The following is an 18,753-nucleotide window of genomic DNA, read 5'->3' on the forward strand; positions in this document are numbered from 1 at the left end:
TATATATATATATAATACTTTTGTAGTTTGAATTACCTATACCTATTTTTTATTTGGAGTTATTTTAGCAACAAGTTGATTCTAAATTTGTTAAATATTAGATCAAACTCAAAATTTTACAAGATGTTTTTAAAATAATATTTTTCACTTTGGTCGTTCGAATTTACGTTCAGAAGTCTATATATTTGAGATAAGATGTGAAATACCATAAATAAATATTAAAATATTGAATGATAAACTTTCTATTGCCTATTAAAATATTTAAAGAGTGAATAATGACTTCACTATTACATGTTTACGAATTTATTAGAATAAAAAATTAAAATAATAATATTATAATAATACAAAGTTTTTATATAATGGTAAAAGGAGAAGTGAAACCATGAGATAAATCTTTCTTCTCCTTTTTCTTTATTTCTATTTTCTTTCTAAAAAAATCTCTATAGAACAAAATTTTAAAGTAATTTGAAGAAATTATTCAATCAATTGAGTAATATTTACAGGACAAGTTACTTTGAGATAAAGGAAGCTTAAATTTATCATTTTATATTTATTTATCTATATTTATTAATTTATTTATTTTATTTTGATGTTCTTTTTTTTATTTTATTTATTTACTTATTATTATTTTATCAGTTAGATGTTGATAATCACATTTTATTTATTTATTTATTGTTATTATTTTTATTTTATTAGTAAGATGTTTATAATATTATTTTATTTATTTATTATTGTTTTATTAGTGAAGGAGTGATAATCTCATTTTTATTTATTTATATTTATTTTATTAGTGAGGTGTTGAAAACCTCATTCTTATTTAGTTGTTGTTTTTATTTATTGTTGAAATATTTATTGCTTTTAATGTCATTTTCATTTATTTACTATTGTTATGTTTATTTATGGTGTTCATAACCTCATTTTCATTTATTTATATTTATTTTTAACTTATTTAGAAATGTATTTGTAAATCCATTTTGTTTATATTTATTTTTCTTTTTATTTAATTTATTTAGTTTGATGTTCATAACCTTATTTCTATTATTCTATTTATCTAGTTTATTAAATGAAATGTTCATAACTTTATTTTTATTTATATCTATTTTTCTGTTAATTTAGTGTGAGAGGTTCATAACCTCAATTTTACTTAAAATTTTTATTCTATTTATTTAACTTATTTATAACCTTATTTTTATTTATATTTATTATTTTGTTTATTTAATTTATGTAGTCGGTACATAACTTCATTTTTATTTATTAATTTAATTTATTTAAGTGAGGTGTTCATAACCTCATTTTTATTTAAATTTACTATTCTATTTATGTAGTTTATTTAGAGAAGTGTTCATAACCTTATTTGAATTTATTAGTTTAATTTATTTGAGGTATTCATGACCTCATTTTTATTTATTATTTCATTTTATTAATTTAGTGAGGTGATTTTAATCTCATTTTTTTTATATACCTTTAAGTATACGATGTTTCTAGCTATTTTTTTTTTCTCTTTTAATATTTAATAATTAATATATAGAACTATAATTTGTCCAATTATATATATATATATATATATATATATATATATATATATATATATATATATATATGATAAATAAAGATTAGATAAATTATAGTAGGAGGTGTAAACTTTGGAATTTAAGTAAGTAGTATTAGACCATTGATCTTGACTAGATACTACAACATACAATACTACATTATGTGTCTAGAACCAACTTGAAAAATTTCAGTTAGGTTCGACACTTATTGAAGTGAGAATCAGGAGTTTTCTAAAATGACTTTATGTTGGAAACAAGGTGTCACCCAACGGCCCACACCTGGCAACCAACGTAAGTCATTTGAATTTTTCCAAGATTTTAGCCCAAGAGTTACGTCTAATCGTCCTTTGGTGGTGCCCATGGCCAACAAGTCACTGAGCTCACTACCTTTGTAGTGCTCAATGGTACCTAAGTTCCTTCCAACACAAGCAAAGTCAGTGCCACTATATTGGTGTCTAGCGACACTACAGGGTGTTGGCGTTACATGAAACTGAATATTTCTCTTTAAGTTCTGATTGAGAAATTTGACATTTCCTAAGCTATTCCACACTTAAATAACTTTATAAAATTAAAGTATAATTATATCTTAGCTCACAAATTTGATCAATTAAAAGGCCCCATAGAGGAATTCTTATTAATAACAAAACCAAGGTTCTACAAGAAAAACACACACTCTCTAATACTAGTTGAATCAAACTTATGTATCTTTAATTAAATCTTACAACAGTAAATAGATTACACAATGACCATGACAGGTTCAATATCGAACCATTTCACTACTAAAACCAATAGATTATGCTTGCACACATACCACTCAAATAACATGATCAATTTAACCAAACACCACATATAAAGTTTCAACCAACCTATTCAAACTAGAAAGTAAATTCAATTGAACCAAATCATAGTTTCATCACAGTTATATATCGAGGCACAACATATATTTAAATAACAAACTTCCCTTACCCATAAAATAGCTCTAAAGTTTCCTAATAAACCAAAATGCCTCTAGTATCCACAAGATATTCTATCTACACATAGAAACATTACAAAAATGATCAAATAATACTATTATAATCACCAATCAACAAGGACTCATATTGATGATAAAAAGACACATGCAAAGAAAAGAAGACTCACATGCAACAAAAATTAAAAAATAAAGCAAGAAAAAGGTTGATACTCAACTTACTTAAAATGAGAAATTGATCGGTCCAAATTGAAGAACTCACATGAGGATCAATTATACAGTTTTGATTCTTCAATTAAATAAGCAAATAGTGAAAAAAAGAAGAGAGAAATTAGAGAATACTAGAAAATAATTTTTATAATACATTTTAAAGCAATGAAACTCATATAACTTTCTATTTATAATTGAATGTTTAATATTAATATAATTGGGTTTTCTCATTTTAAAAAAATTACAGTCAATCCTAAAATATCAATTTCTTGTGGCACTAAATATTGTATTTGCTATAATTTCAGAAATACAAATTGTATTATATATAAATTATTTACAATCGAATTCTATTTATTTTTAATTTTTTTAAATAAAATAATTAAAATATTTTTCATTTCAATTTTATTATTTGAATGAAACAATTTAACTTTCTTTTAATTTCGCTTCAAAAATATTTATTTTAAAATACAACATTTTCAAATTATACTTTATAAAAAAATATTATTCGAATTTAAATATTCAAATAACATTTTAAAATTTAATTTTTAAATTAAATGTATCAAAATATGGAGACTAATTGTGAACTTTTATTTTCTTTAAGTAAATTTCAAATTTTATTATTTTATTTTTGAAATACCTTCTACAAATTTTTAATTTTTATTTTATTTTTTCATTTAATAAATTCTTTTTATGCTAACCAATTTCAAATTTATTAAATAAATAAATTACTCTCTTATCAAAACACACCATAAAAAGAAAATAAAATCTTCTCTTCTTTTCTTTCGGAATGCTTGTTTTTTTTATTATTTTTCAATGTTGTGAACATGACCAACAAATGTGGCCATTGCAGCTGAAACCATGTTTCTAAATATATGAAAATAAAGTACTCTACAACTTTAAAATTAAGAACTCACATGAAATAATATTGTTGTAATATGTTATGATGTGAACTTACAATTTGATAAATACTATTCAAACTTTTTTATTTTAAGGTTAATCTTAATGAATTTAATTTAGTATAAACAACAAATCCTATAACTTCTTTTGGTGCATATATTTAGTTCCTTATGAAACTAAACAATGCCATTCCTATACTATGGTGCATAGACTTTTTGCTCCAAGCCTCAACCAACAGCAGCATGTTGTTCATGACATCATACAACATTTGGTGAAAAACAGCCCATGTTCTTCACCACTACCTCTCATTTCTATATATCTATGTTACTCTTGCTACTCAAACAAAGTCAATTATTATATTTTGACATTGTATACCATATGTTGTTTTTTGATACAAAACATTTGCAAAGAAAAAGTACTAAGGAAATTGTCTTTTGTTGGGTTCCACAAACTTATCGAAAAAGTTTGAAATATCAAACAATAATAATTCTTTTATATAGTTTTGATTTTTAATATTAATTTGACATTGTGTGAGACTCATCTTTATTGAATTTTCAAACCATCACAGTATCTATCGAAAAATGATTCTTTGACACACCTAAATTTTTTTACTTTCATTTGACATTACCTTTACTTTTTACTTTTTTCTTTCTTGAAAAAATACAAAAGTTTATACTTTTATAACCATTTTAACCTTATATTTTTTTATCAAATGAATGTAAAAATGTAACATGATACCATTATTCTGTCCAATTTTAAAATTTAATGACACTTAATGTGTCAAATGAATGATTTTGTTACTTTGACGTGTCAAAGTATGACTACTTAAAATGAAAATATCTTAATAACGAATAATTTGATAATTATGAAACGATAATGAATGATAAAATAAATTCAACAAAATAACAAATTTTATTAAAAGAAATAGATTTTAAGTTTAAGTTAATCTAAAAACATTACTTCATAAAATAAAATTTATACATCTACTTTTATAGATAGAAATAACATTTTCTAGCATAAGTGTTGGTTGGGTTTAGTTGTTTTTCTTTTTTTATAGAACTAGAAAGGGAAAGTGGGGTAACCAAGATTTTCTCCAACCAGAGAGAATGGGTAAGTAAGTGGTCACAATTTTACCAGGAACTGAACTGATTCAAAATATCAACATTTATTTTTCTATTTCTTATATACCAAATAAACATACAGACACTGACAGCATGTTCCACTCCTCCAAGGATATATCCTTAATTAGTTCTGAACCTGTGATCTTTGTTTCAGCCAATTTTGCAACAATGTGCCTTTAACTACACCCTGACAACTAGGCCATTCCTAAAAGTAATTCGCAAAATTAGCCTTTAGAGGACAAACTAGAAGCATAGTGTTATATTATGTTTTTGGGCCAATTCCCAAACTCAATCTTTATATATTTTTGGAATCTTTTATCTCTAAAAATGTTATCAATGTATAATACAATTTAATCTGATATTACAACTTAAAGGGTCATTTTTTATTTCATATTTTTAAATATTATTTATATATTTTTTTTTTCTATTGAATTAAGAGGAAAACGTTAAATTTTTTCTTATGATGCAATCTAAGAATTATCTCCTCTGCTGATTCTCTTCTCTCCTTCATTCATTTGGATTCTCTTACTGAATAAAACCTAACAAAACATATACTTGGTATCCCAACCTTCAGCACTTGTGTGGTTGAAATAAAAGTGACATTGCTGTAACGTGATTTGTGGCAGATGCAGACATGAAGTACCATGTTAGTTACAACATCATCTCACAACCTGTCGTTGTACTGTTAAAACGGCAACGTCAAAAAGGCTTGGCCTATTTATGAATGGCTCTCCTTTGTCATTTTGCTTTTGAACTATGCTAACATTCTGAACACACCCAATTGGAAAAAGTTGTTCATTTACAGTTTCATTTTTCAAGTCTCGGACTTTTCTAGAGTGCAAGATCTGCTTTTAGCAGTAAAATTCTCAATAATAGCACTGGTTGAAACGGTTGAAAACATAATTTTATCATACATTAACTACTAATTATTCAATTAGCATTTATTATTCTGTACTTTCTCTTTAAAATCCATTCAATACTCAGAACGAAATCATTAAATAGTTTTAAGTGTGTTCAAATTATAGTTGGCGGAACCATCATGGGAGGATTTTTCAATGACGTATATAACAGAAACGCTTATTGAAGTATATTAATTGATCAGGGTGTTGAGAAACTGATTCATTTCATTTCTAACATAGCATGCTTTTCAAAGTAAGTGCTTTTATTTAAGCTTATGCATGTTACCTAACAATTGATTTGAGTAGGTAACACATATATGTTCTTAGTTACATAGCAAATATTTTAGGGAGAAATAGATGAATTTGGTAGCATCAAAACTTTTTTACTTGGACTTGGTCCAAGAATCTTGGTGTTGCTTGGGATCAGTCTGATAGTACACAATGTCCCCAGTGTCGCTAACGAAGTGATCCTGACTTATGCTTTGTAGCAAGTACTTCAATAGATGAAATGGCAATGGCCCAGATTTCTGAGGCTCACGATAATACTTTCCAAGCACAGATTTTGCTGATTTAGTCTGTGGTGCCAAAACAACAGAAAAAAAAAGAAGAAAAGGACATATCAGAACCATAGAAAAAAAGGAAAGTATTATTGTGATTATTTAACTGATACTACTTTTGATCTGGATAATGATCAGTGGAGAAAGAAGTGAATACCGCTTCCACCAAATGGTAATGTGGAATTTGAGGGAAAAGGTGATGGATAACATGGGTGCCAATGTCATGGTGAACGTTGTTAATCCAACCATAGTCACGATCTACTGTTGTAAGACCACCCCTTAGATAGCTCCATTCCTGTGAAATTACACAGACAGAGTAACATGATGGATGATGTCATATCTTCTTTTCAAGTATGGCAAAATTGCACATAAACATGTTACTGTTTAAAATGAGCAATGTGACAAATTGGACCAAAGTGGTCATAAATCTAGTAAACTGAGAGCTTGTTACTTTTGTAATTCTCTTGAAATATTAATGAGATAAATGATGTTTAAGGATGATACCTGGCCACGGTACCAAGGTAGTTTATGCGTGTAACCATGATGATGCAAGTAGGTGACGAAATCCAGCCACATGACGAAGATCTACACAAGTTGAAGTAAGTAAATGGTTGGAAATGAGTTAACCAATTAATAGTGAAGAGTGTGACAGAGATTGATTACCAAATAGGGTACCCCATAGAGCTTGAGCATGAAAATTGGACCTATTGTTAGGGAAAGATAAAGAAGCACAGACAGCACGATGCCCCAACACAGGGTCGAAGTTACCACGCCTTTTCTCTCACCAGGGGAGAACAAGTTGCTGTAAGGGTTGAAATGAGAACCTTCTTTCCCTGGGCTTCTGTTCCACTGAAATGGAGAATTCAGAGTTTAAGGTAAGATTAGTGTATTAGATATCAGGAATTAAAAACTAGAATAAAATAATGCTGTCATCCTGGAAAAAGAAAAAGAGGGTCTCACCAAATAAAAGGGATATGCAAAGATTGGAAAAGGAAAAGAGTATCTCAGCATTCTTGTCATGTTGTCTAGATTCTTGTAAACCTTCTCCGTTAACTGAGGTAAATCAAAAAGACAATAATCATGAACTGCCTCATGAAGTTCATTCACATACCTAGATTTTTCCTCCTTCTCTTCTTGTATTGGACCGATAAATCTCATCACTGATGGATACTGAGAAAAGAGAAAAAAGTGGAAACTCATACCGGAACCCAGGATTCATCCTTCTCAACATGGCCGTGGTTTTGGTGGTGAGTCCTGTGGCTGATTCTCCTGCAGAATCCATGAGTTGTGAAATGGTTAGGTTGTCAAATCAGAATAAAAATTTAGGAAACAAAAGAAATTCAAGGACAATGTGAACAAGAAAAGTAGCTAAAAGGAACCGACCATCCATTGTATGGTACAAGGATCAAGGAGTGCAAGATGTGGCCCACAAAGCTATTCAACTTGGAACTGTTTGAAAAACTTCCATGCCCGCTGTTCAAAGCATCAACAAATTAGAACTCACCAAGGTGAAAAACATCGATGATATTCACGAAAAACTAAGTGAAAAGGTACAACGATGTAACATAATCAATTCTTTTTCAGATACCAATCATGTCCAAGAACAAACAGGGCCCAAAACATTGTGCCTTGTACAGGCCAATAGAGTGGCCAGAAGAACCAGCTATTGAAGGAAATTGCTGCAGCAGCCAATGCTGTGACCACTGAGACATCCCTGAGAACATAACTCAGAGATCTCAGTGTGCTTTTCTCCCAGCAATGCTTGGGAATTGCTGCTCTGATATCTGCAATCTTAAAGGGTGGTGGAGCACCAGGATCAAAATAAGTTTGATCTCCTTCCCTTGCCCCATTACCAAAATGTTGCAGAACCATTTTTTCTCTATGTTTCTTTCTCTGTTACAATGTTGCTTTGGAGAGGGATCATTTATATACATATATACACACATGTCTGTGACCCCATGTGTTATGATGCTTGAGAAAATTCACCGACATCTACCTCAACACTCATTATATATGTATAAAGTAACCGCAATAATAAATCATAGTAATAATCTTAATTATAACACAGATTAAATTTATTAATTAATTTAATTTTGTACCCTTTATTTGTGCTGCTTTCGTGGCCACGTATGAGAATGAAAATCAGAGTATCTGATACATGTCATCTCAGTGTTTTGGTTTTATCAGGCCGGTGGGTCTAACCGGAAAGCTTTTTATTATACCCAATATAGACACATGCAAAATAAGGAGAAAATGTTTACTATGGCTAAAAGTTACATATATATTTATTCTTTATTTAAGTATGATGATTTCAAATATACAAAATTACGCAAAAACAATTCTAGGAAATACTGACATTGGTGTTATTATTTTATATATGATTATAATTTTAACAAGTATTTTGATCATTCATTCACAATAATCTCTTCTAAAGAGATTTGAAATTACTAAAAAGTGATATTATCTTCTCAAAATTTGAATTCTGAAACCTTTTTTAGTTATTATACTATTATTCTTTTTGAGTATTTTTTTTTCTTTTGCATGATTAAGTTTTCTGTCTCATGACTCTTTGAATATGGTGATATAAGCAAGGTTCATTCTTTCCCTAACTATGTACATGTTAACTTTTCCCTTTCCTTTATAATACTTTTTGCAACTTTACCTATTTTCAGCTTATTTTTTTACGTTTTTTAAACAAGTAAAATGAATGAACTATGAATATATATATTTATTAATATGACAATATAAATATGGTATATGCATGTGTATACCAAGTTCAATTTTATTTGACTTCTGAGCAAGTTCTTTCAAACTCTTAGCTATATTCTATAACGGGCTCATAAAAGTTCACCCTTGTGGTCAAAAATATCTAGAGTTCATTTAACAAGATATAAAGTTTATTTCGTGGTTAATTATCAGTTTTTGTTTCCTCTATTTTTTATTTTGTTTTAGAATAATTGTTTACATTATTTATTTATTAATAATATAATATAATGTTTTTAAGCCTTTTCTCTCTAACATAAAATAAAATAATTAATTTTTATTGTAATCTCAATGATAACATATTGTCGGGATGGATAGTGTTTATTCGCTATCCCACGATAAAAAAAAATTCATTCGTTATCTATTTTATTGTCAGTTGAATATTGATTTAAAAAATATTTACAAATATTTTAAAATTTATAAATATAGTGTATACTGATAAATATTTATAATATTATTTTATAAATTTTTAAAATAAAATTTAAATAAAATTACAAAAAATATAAGATATAATATAAATTAAATTTTAATTTTAATTAAATTTAATCTAATAAAATATAAAATAAATTTAATTTTAATTGAATTTAATTTAATAAAATATAATAAATTTTAATTTTAATTTTTGCAGATAATAAATATCCAATACGAATAATATAATATTTATATTAATTCTATTCATAAACAGATATTAAAATATTTATTATCTACACTAACAAATACTTTTGGTGAGTAAATTTTACATATGATATTTTTAAATAAAAACATTTTTGTCATCTATCATCACAGAACAAAAAAGATATAAATTTGCTAATTATAGGAACTTGGAAAGCAAACGTAAAAGTTTATTTGGATAATTAAGAGTTTTAGATATATATATATATATATATATATATATATATATATATATATATATATATATATATATATATATATATATATATATATATTGCCTTAGTTTAACCGTGAGGATTTCAAATATATCAAATTAAAGAGAGAGAGAAATTTCTAGATATGCTATCTATTGACATCATTCCTAATCATTGTTTTTAATTAGGTTTGATGGCACATTTTATTACGAAACTAACAATCATCTCGTAAATCCTACTATCTAATTTTACTACCTTGCCAAATTTATAACAAGTACTAATGTTTTAATAAAACAACCTCGTTTTATCACTTTTCCTTGAAAAAAAAAAAAAAACATCGTTTAGGTATTAAAGTAATAATAAAGTTTGTAAAAATTGAAAAAACATAAAAGGTGCGAGAGTAAAAATAGAATAATAAAAAGCTTAATATCTCTCTGGAAAAAGGAAGTTTGTTCAAAGTGATCTTATTTTTTTCTAAAAAGTTAAAAACAATCATAACTTGTGAAAAAACGAGTTAAGTTAATTCTTTTTGGTTACGGGATAAAAATTTTAACGGTATAGGTGTCCCTTGGACAAAACATGATGAGGTGTTTAGTTTTAATGATCGTGTGAGAAGTGTAAAATAAAAAATTGAATAATCCTTTAAAGGAAAAAAATAATTATTAAAAAAATTAAATAATTCTAAAAATGTTGAATTGTGTGAAGATTCCTTTTAATTTATAATCAAAACATTTATGAAGAGTTATGGTTTCATTAACCACTATAAATAACAATTTTTAATTACCTCTAATCTTAATAGGTAATTTAATTAAAATCACTTTTAACTCTAATTAAATTTCTAAAAGCTAATTCACTGTTAGAAACTTAATCAAGAACTTGTCTTCTTCTCAATTTTCTTTTGTTTCTTTCATGCTAACAACCCAACCCTGAGTTCTTCTTTCTCACGGACAACTCTACTCAGAGAGTTATCCTTGTCTCGAGCAAAGGCAGAAGCCTTGTGGTGGCAAAGATGATAAAGATGCGGGAGCGCGACGCAGGCAGTGTTTTTGTCTTCTGTGGTGGCTGGGTTAGCGAGGGACCGCATGAGGAGATCATGTCGAAGAAGGTCGTTGTGGCTCGCGATGGCACGATCTGGTGAGTGATGTGGCAGAATCGTGAGGCCCTTCGTGGCGCAAGGAAAACCCTCTTCTTCTTCTATGTTTTGGGTTGTTTCATAGGGAAGCGCAGACACGACCTCTTCGCGGCGTAGTGGTCACGGCATAGGCAGGTTGTTTCTTGACCACATTTTTCTAACACGAAAATTGAACTCCTCCACTTCTCAAATAAATGAAATTTTTTGACAGATTTGTGGTATTTCAAATTTTGGAGGATGATTGAAGATCTTGCGAAAAGTAACTCCATACATAGATTAATAATTAATAATCTTCTAAAGTAATGAAATTAATATTACAGAAATGAACAACTCAGAAATGCATGAGCGAGTTTTATTTGGAATGCAAAATAGAGTATCTGACTTCAGATTGAGTGGAGAGTTGTTTACTCTTGAATCTGAACCGTCTCAAAACCCCTCTAAATGGAAGCCTTAACAACATCCAATCTATTTTTTTTGTCACACTTTTAACCTCACTGCCACACAATAAGATAATCTGGACACGTCATTAAGTTTTGTCCAAGGGGACAGCTGCACTGTTTAATTTTTGACGCATTTAAGAAAACGGATTAACTTGACTCGTTTTTTCAAAAGTTGGGATCATTTGTTACTTTTTAAAAAAGATAGGACCATTTTGAATACAACCCCTCTTTCGAGGAATCAAAAGAGGTATTAAGCCATAATAAAATATCTAGAAAGTCAGAATTTATCGATAAATAGGTTGATAAACACATGCTTATCTATTAACATTTCACGTGTAATAAAACATTGAAATATGGAGCACCACAATCCATGAGTTCATAGCATATTTTTCTGTCTAATGCTTAATTTTGACTTGAGATTAAATTTTTTTTATCACTAATGTAGTCAGGGGAAATGACAACGGTTATTTTTGCCTATAAGCAGTGGTTCCTGAACCGAGGCATATCTAGACGAGGTAAAAAGTGGTAGACTTTTTGCCTCGGTTTTGAACCGAGGCATAAAAGGGTAGGATTTTGCCTCAATTCAAAATTAACCAAAGCAGTAGGGTTTTTTATTTTTTTTTTAATTTTTTTTAATTTTTTTTTTCGCAGGACTTTATGCCTCAGTTCCCTCTAAACCGAGGTAGTATGTCCAACTATACTGCCTTGGTTGGGACTTGAGCTGAGGCAGTAAGGTCTTTTTTATTTTTTATTTTTGCTTCTTTCGACAGCCTTTATGCTTGAGTTGGGGCTGAACCTATGCCATAGGGGGGTTTTCTACCTCGGTTATGGTCACAACTGAGTCATATTCCCCTGTTTTTTTAAGAACAATTTTGTTTCTATAACATTCCCAACTACAGAAACAAACTTGCATATAATTTTACAGCGAGAACAGTCCAGAACAATCTAGAAGCATATATTTTGAGTAAAAATTATATTAAAATATAAATATATTCAATGTAATCATGAATAAGCTTCTTAGAAGCATAAATCAATCCAATGTAATCATAAATCAACTTTGAAGCATAAATCAATCCAGTGTACAAAGTTAAACTAATAATAATGTACAAAAGCATAAAACAACTTAAAAGGATAAACTTAGAACTTACTATATCCTAATATCTACTACATACTATTATATAATTGAATTACATATTTAGCCAATGCTTTCCTCACTAGTTTAAGTGACTTCTCTCAAATTGGAGTAGTCATATTGAATCTTTGCATAAAACACAATGATTTCAATTAGTGTATATGAAATCTAAGCTATAGAGAAAATAAAATTCAAACCTAAATATTCTTGTTTTCCATCTACTGATGTAATGTGCACGAATAGTGGTCATCATCCAATACATGACATAGTAACCACACTCATATGACGTAGTTTGTCCATTACACTACAATAGATCATCATAATTATAAAATGTTAAATAACATCATTGGAATGGTACAAAATGTAACAAAGTATGGACTAAAATACCAAACCTTAAGGGGAACCCATGCAAGTTTTTTAACTGTAGTAGTAGACCTCCCAAACAACATCATATGTGTTGCAAGGGAACTATTAAAAAAGAAATTGCTTTAGCATACATTTATATAACAAAGAAAGTTGAAACATTGAGGTTCTTAACAATCCACTACATGTCTAAGAGGGCTGGGAGGAGACTTGCACAATGAACAAAACCAGATAACAGTGTTCTCCAATATGGAGATCACAAGTAGTTGTCAATGACGTCTGAAATTGGTAATAACTTAATAAATGAAACTTTAAAGTTAACAAACTTCACTTTCCCAAGTATATAAGGGAGAAAATATATCTTCTTCCCCATTGCAAAGCAGGCGGTGATGTATATTTGGATATCATCAAATTTATTTCTTTCATGAGTCATAGAGGGGTAAATGAACCCATATACATCATTGAACCCTTTCTTGTTATTGGCATCAAACATATACCTGAAATGAAGAAATAATCTGATATAAGTAACTTGATAAAAAAGAATTATATAAAAAAGTTCTCATAAACTTACATTCTCCACAGCTGAATAAGTGTAATATTAATTTATTCTCTCCCCGACACAAGCTCCCTAACATCTTGCTGATGCAAGTACGATGGGATATGAGATTCTCTTCCAAATGTAGTAGAATCCCACTGTACAATCATCGGCGCATATGAAATGATGTTAGCAAGCTCGTCTGACGCACCAAGAGGGTTGTCCTCAGATAAATGAGTCTTCTTTGGTGTAGAACTTCCCTCTTGACCTGTCTGCTGTTACATGAAAAAATTGGGAGAATTCTTGATCAATATTTTTCCATTGCTTTGAATCAGCGGGATGACGAAGCAGTCCATCATTTGTTCTCTCATTTGCATGCCATCTTAGGTTTTTAGCGTCTTTGGGATTCATGAACAAACGCTTAAGTCTGGCCATAAGTGGAAGGTACCAAACTACTTTCAAAGCAGAACCATTCTTTTCTGTGTGACCACCATCTTCACTGTTATTTCTTGACTTGTATCATGATAACCCACATTTTGGACATTTTGCCAAAACTTCATACTCATTCCTATACAATATGCATGTATCCGTTTATACTCAATACCCATCAGACAAGGAATTCATTTTGCATCATAATTATGAGTTAGTAATGTATTTCCATCTGGCAACATTTCATTCAACAACGACAACAATTCTGTAAAACTTTTATCATTCCATCCATAGGTCTCCTTTAAATTCATTAGCCTTAACACTGTTGACAACCGTGTGAGCTTAGTTGAATTGACATACAAAGGAGTCTCTGCATCAGTGGACATCGTTTCATACGCATGCGCTTGGGCAAAAGCTTCTGCGCCAACATCGCGAATCATGTCCTCTAAATTGACATCTTCCGGTCAATCTTCCATATCCATGGTGGAATCATATACAGTTTTAGTTTGAGAGACAGTTGGAAAGTCTATTAATTCGTCGTGCCATATCCATGTTGTATAACTTCGTACAAAACAATCACAGATAAGATGTTCCCTAATCTCAGTTGCGTTCAACTTCCTCTCATTCAAATAGTTCACACAGAGACATCTAAACTTGACTTCATCATCACCCCTTGTACTCGCATTACGTTGCGCAAACTGTATAAATTCTTCTACTCCTCTCTCGTACTCAGTGCTAATGTGTGGTAAATTAATCCACCCTCGATTCGTAAGCATGTTTACTAAAATTGTTTACACAATTTCGTTAATCTTGAATGATCACTTTCATCGTTTTTGTATTCAAGGTGTGACCCTGTCCCATTCAAAAAGATTCACTTTTTTTAGTTTATTAAACATATAAATTTTAAACAACATATCCAAAATTTCATGAAATTTTACAGCATTTCACATTGGTCTTCAGGTTACAGGAAATGAAAGTGATTATAAATCACAATCAAATATGCACCCGAAGATCAATACAAAACACAACGACAAAATTGCATGAAATTTAAGACATGTATATTAAAACTGATATGTATTAATAAACTATGAAAAAGTTATTCCTCTTTTTAAATTGTACAACCAAACAATTCAAGATTCAATACTTGTAAATTATTATTACCATCTCCTCTCTATTCATTTTTAGAAGTACATTTCTTCAAAAAAATCTGGAGATAGTAAATAATATTTGTATTGAATCTCAAACCAGAAACTAAGGTTAATGCACAACAACAATATATATTCAAACAAACAAATAATGACATATGCAACATACAATATATTCAACCAAACAATGTATTGAAGCAAACAAGTTCATATTACAATCCCTCTCTTTCAAATTCATAAATCCAAATTCCAACCTATCTTACAAAACCTATCATACACATTAACAGTTTTTCACAATCATCAAACAATAAAAAGTAAAAAATGGAAAAAGTAAACTTGGGAGCATGGCAACATGACTAGTAGTGACGAAAACAATGGTGGCAAAGGGCAATGGGCGGCGGTGGCGCGACAACAATGGCGGTGGAGGCACAACGAGAAATGAGTGATGGTGGAGGCGCATCAAGGGAGGCGCGAGCAGTGGTGGAGAACTCAAGTAATGGTGACAGAGTGCAACAAAGGAGGGGCAACCATGGTGACGGAGGTGCGACGAACGTGGTGGTGAAGATGCAGCGACGGAGGCGCGAGCAGTGGTGGAGACTGAGCAATGGTGGTGGAGAGCAAAGTGCAGACGAAGAAGAAAATTGTTCGCGCAAAAATTGTTCGCGTATTAATCTTAGAAAGAGCTACTACCTCAACTCATCGTGCAACCGGTGCCTAATGGTTTCAGTATTCAAAATATTTGACCATATAGGCCTCAGTTAGGTGCTCACCCAAAGTGGGATAGGTTTGGCAGGGGTATATGTCTCGGTTCCCCAGACAACTGAGGTAGTAGCTTCTTCAGTCAATAAATGCCAATGGTAGCAGGTGGCGGCAGGGGGATTTGTCAAGGGTATATGCCTCGGTTCCCCAAGCAACCGAGGCAGTAGCTTCTTTAGTGAGTGGCAATAGGTGGCAATAGGGGGATTTGTTAGGAAGAGCAGGGGTATATGCCTCGGTTCCCCGGACAATCGAGGCAGTAGCACCCTGACCAGAAAGGTGTCAGACGCTACATTTTACTTTATGCTTTTTGTAGCGTTATGTGCATTGGTTCTTTCTGATAACCGAGGTAGTAGCTCTGTTTCCAAAAAGGTGTGATATGAAAGGTCAGAGTTAGGTCAAATCTGGAAAGTTATACGTCTCAAGTGGTTATTTAACCGAGGTAATAGAGTTGTTATGCCTCAATTCCCCTTAAACAAGGCCTATAAGTTCGCTAAAATTGCAAAAGTGCTACCGTGTTTTCATATGCTTCTATTTTTTACAAACCGAGACGTATTAAACGTGTTAGTGTCCCAATTTTGTATAAATGATTAATGGTTTGATAGTCGATGACATAATTAATTGTTAAACATTATTTCAATATTTTGATATATGTTAACAAGTGATATTTAATTTATTTTATAAAATTAACTTGTAAAAGAAAAATTATTTATATATATATATTTCATCTTATAGAGCTTATATAAGATTTAAAAAAAATGAAATTAAATTCAGCCTTAAACAAACAACTTTTTCATTTTAGTTCAAACAAATGTGTGAAGTTAATCGTACAAACCCCAGTCAACTACAACATTTAATGAAGCTACATACGTATTTAGTTTCTGAAGATTGATCCATTGTTTTTGGACAAGTATTTTTAAAAATTGTACAAACACGTGTAATTACTTTGTTAACTCCCAAAAATGACAAAAATGACATTGTCATAAAAATTTCATAAATAACATAAGCTTAGATCCCTATTTAAAATCACACCCACCATAGTCTACCACCTTTAATGGTTAATTAAAAGTTTGTAAGTAAATTCTAATATTTGTTTACGTTTAAATAAGTTTTTCTAAATTAAAATAAACATTTTGATTTTGACAGGGAAAAACAACGTAGTAGAAGGCTAAAAGTTTGGTGCGTACAACAAATGATAAACAAGTTGTTTTCGTGCAAGGTGCAACAATTAATATACCTTATATAGCTATTCCTCCATCAATAAATTATACTTAATAGGGTATTGACTACTTCTATCCAAAACCTTTCTATTATCTAACCTTTACCAACTAACTAAGTATGATTGTCTAGTGTTTCACTTTTTCTTTTTCTTTTTCTTTTAAAAAAAATAGAAATAAAGCAATAGTCATATTGACAAACGATATAAAATAGTTAATATTCTTAACAAATGCACAGTTTATTATGTACATGTATAACAGTTGATTCTTCATCAACACATAAAATTACTTTATTTTTATCTTTCAAAATAAATTATTCACTTTATAAATATGACTTTTATCCTCCAAATATAATGGATATATCTATTATACAAGGACACACGGCTTCCTAGATATTAGTGTGAACATTTTCAGAAATTGGTAGTGAAAAAGAAAAAGTAAGTCAAACCAATTTAATTGCACAAAAGATAAAAACGTGATGTTAGAATAACGTGTTGAATCAATTTATAAAAAAAACAAAACAAATCCTTTGCGTCTAAACACACGTATTACGCAAAAGATTTTTTAAATAAATAATTATTCGCATGTGAGTTTTATATTCGTTTGTCTTCTACAACTTATAATATATTATTTGTCATTTAAAATTTTATATTTTATATAATTAAAATTATAAAATAGTTATTTATTTGTTCTATGACAGGTATTAGAAGATAGAAAAATTTATAGTAATATTACTTTGATTTAAATCTACTGTTTGAAATTATATATCTCTTACAACTACTTACATTAACTTTTACACTCTTTGATACTTTTCTCTTTCCCTTTTTATGTTGTCTTGTCTTCTTTTTCTATATATTTTGTTTTCTCCTCCTTTTAATACATTCTCATTAGAATAAAAGAGATGGTTGAAACACAGTGGCAAACACCTCAGCATCACCCATGTTGTGGCCTTAAGAAATAGTATAATGCAAAAAAAATAATCGATGCATATTAAATGAAATACAGAAAGCAAAGTACATAAAGACGAAGATCATAGTTGCACACAAAAGCACGAATTAAACATGTGATTATTTTCATTTACAACATTAATTTTTACCACAAATTTATGTCATCAAACTCTTCCATGATTCTTTTTGACTTTATATATCTCCTTTTAAATGTGTTCATATAGACTATTAATTTTCTTCTCTCTCACAATAATCATGTTTATCTTAAAAAACAATAAAATTCTATAAAGAAAAGAATAATATATATATATATATATATATATATATATATATATATATATATATATATATATATATATATATATATATATATATATATATATATATATATAAATGAAATCATCAAATCAACTAATAGTTTATAAAGATAAAAAATAAATATAAAAAATTAAAAACTTAAACCAACATTATATGTTTGTTTGTCAAGTTTAAGTTGACTAATAACAAAAATTGTAAATAATTAATTAATTGAAATGTCTCCTTAAGAAATTAATTGCTTATAATAAGGTTGTGTAATTCGTAAGTTATAATCACTAATGTTCTGTCTATCTTTTTATTAGGAGGATTGGTTTTAAAAACATAATTAAGCTGTATCATCCACAACTTGTATTGCCACACGAAATACATGAATATGATCACCATTAAACTAGGTAGCAACAACTCTTTTTTAAATCTGAAACACTTTGATTTGTTGGATGTATTTAATAATAAGTCACACGTTTTGAGTGCTAATACAAGAACTATTTAAAAATGTTTAGTGATCT

General features: G+C 29.4%; 1 protein-coding gene across 1 annotated transcript; it reads right to left on the reverse strand.

The window, feature by feature from the left end:
• Window positions 1-5,853: 5,853 nt before the first annotated feature.
• Window positions 5,854-8,071, reverse strand: LOC106775023 (omega-3 fatty acid desaturase, endoplasmic reticulum; the record flags this gene model as incomplete). Its single annotated transcript, NM_001317155.1, is given in 8 exon segments — window positions 5,854-6,222; window positions 6,362-6,499; window positions 6,709-6,789; window positions 6,868-7,053; window positions 7,165-7,257; window positions 7,407-7,473; window positions 7,588-7,677; window positions 7,793-8,071. Coding segments are annotated over 8 exon segments (1,126 nt in total), but the record flags the coding sequence as incomplete, so codon positions are not given.
• Window positions 8,072-18,753: the final 10,682 nt, after the last annotated feature.

Source organism: Vigna radiata, chromosome 10, assembly GCF_000741045.1.
Source record: "Vigna radiata var. radiata cultivar VC1973A chromosome 10, Vradiata_ver6, whole genome shotgun sequence".
Lineage (NCBI taxonomy): Eukaryota > Viridiplantae > Streptophyta > Magnoliopsida > Fabales > Fabaceae > Vigna > Vigna radiata.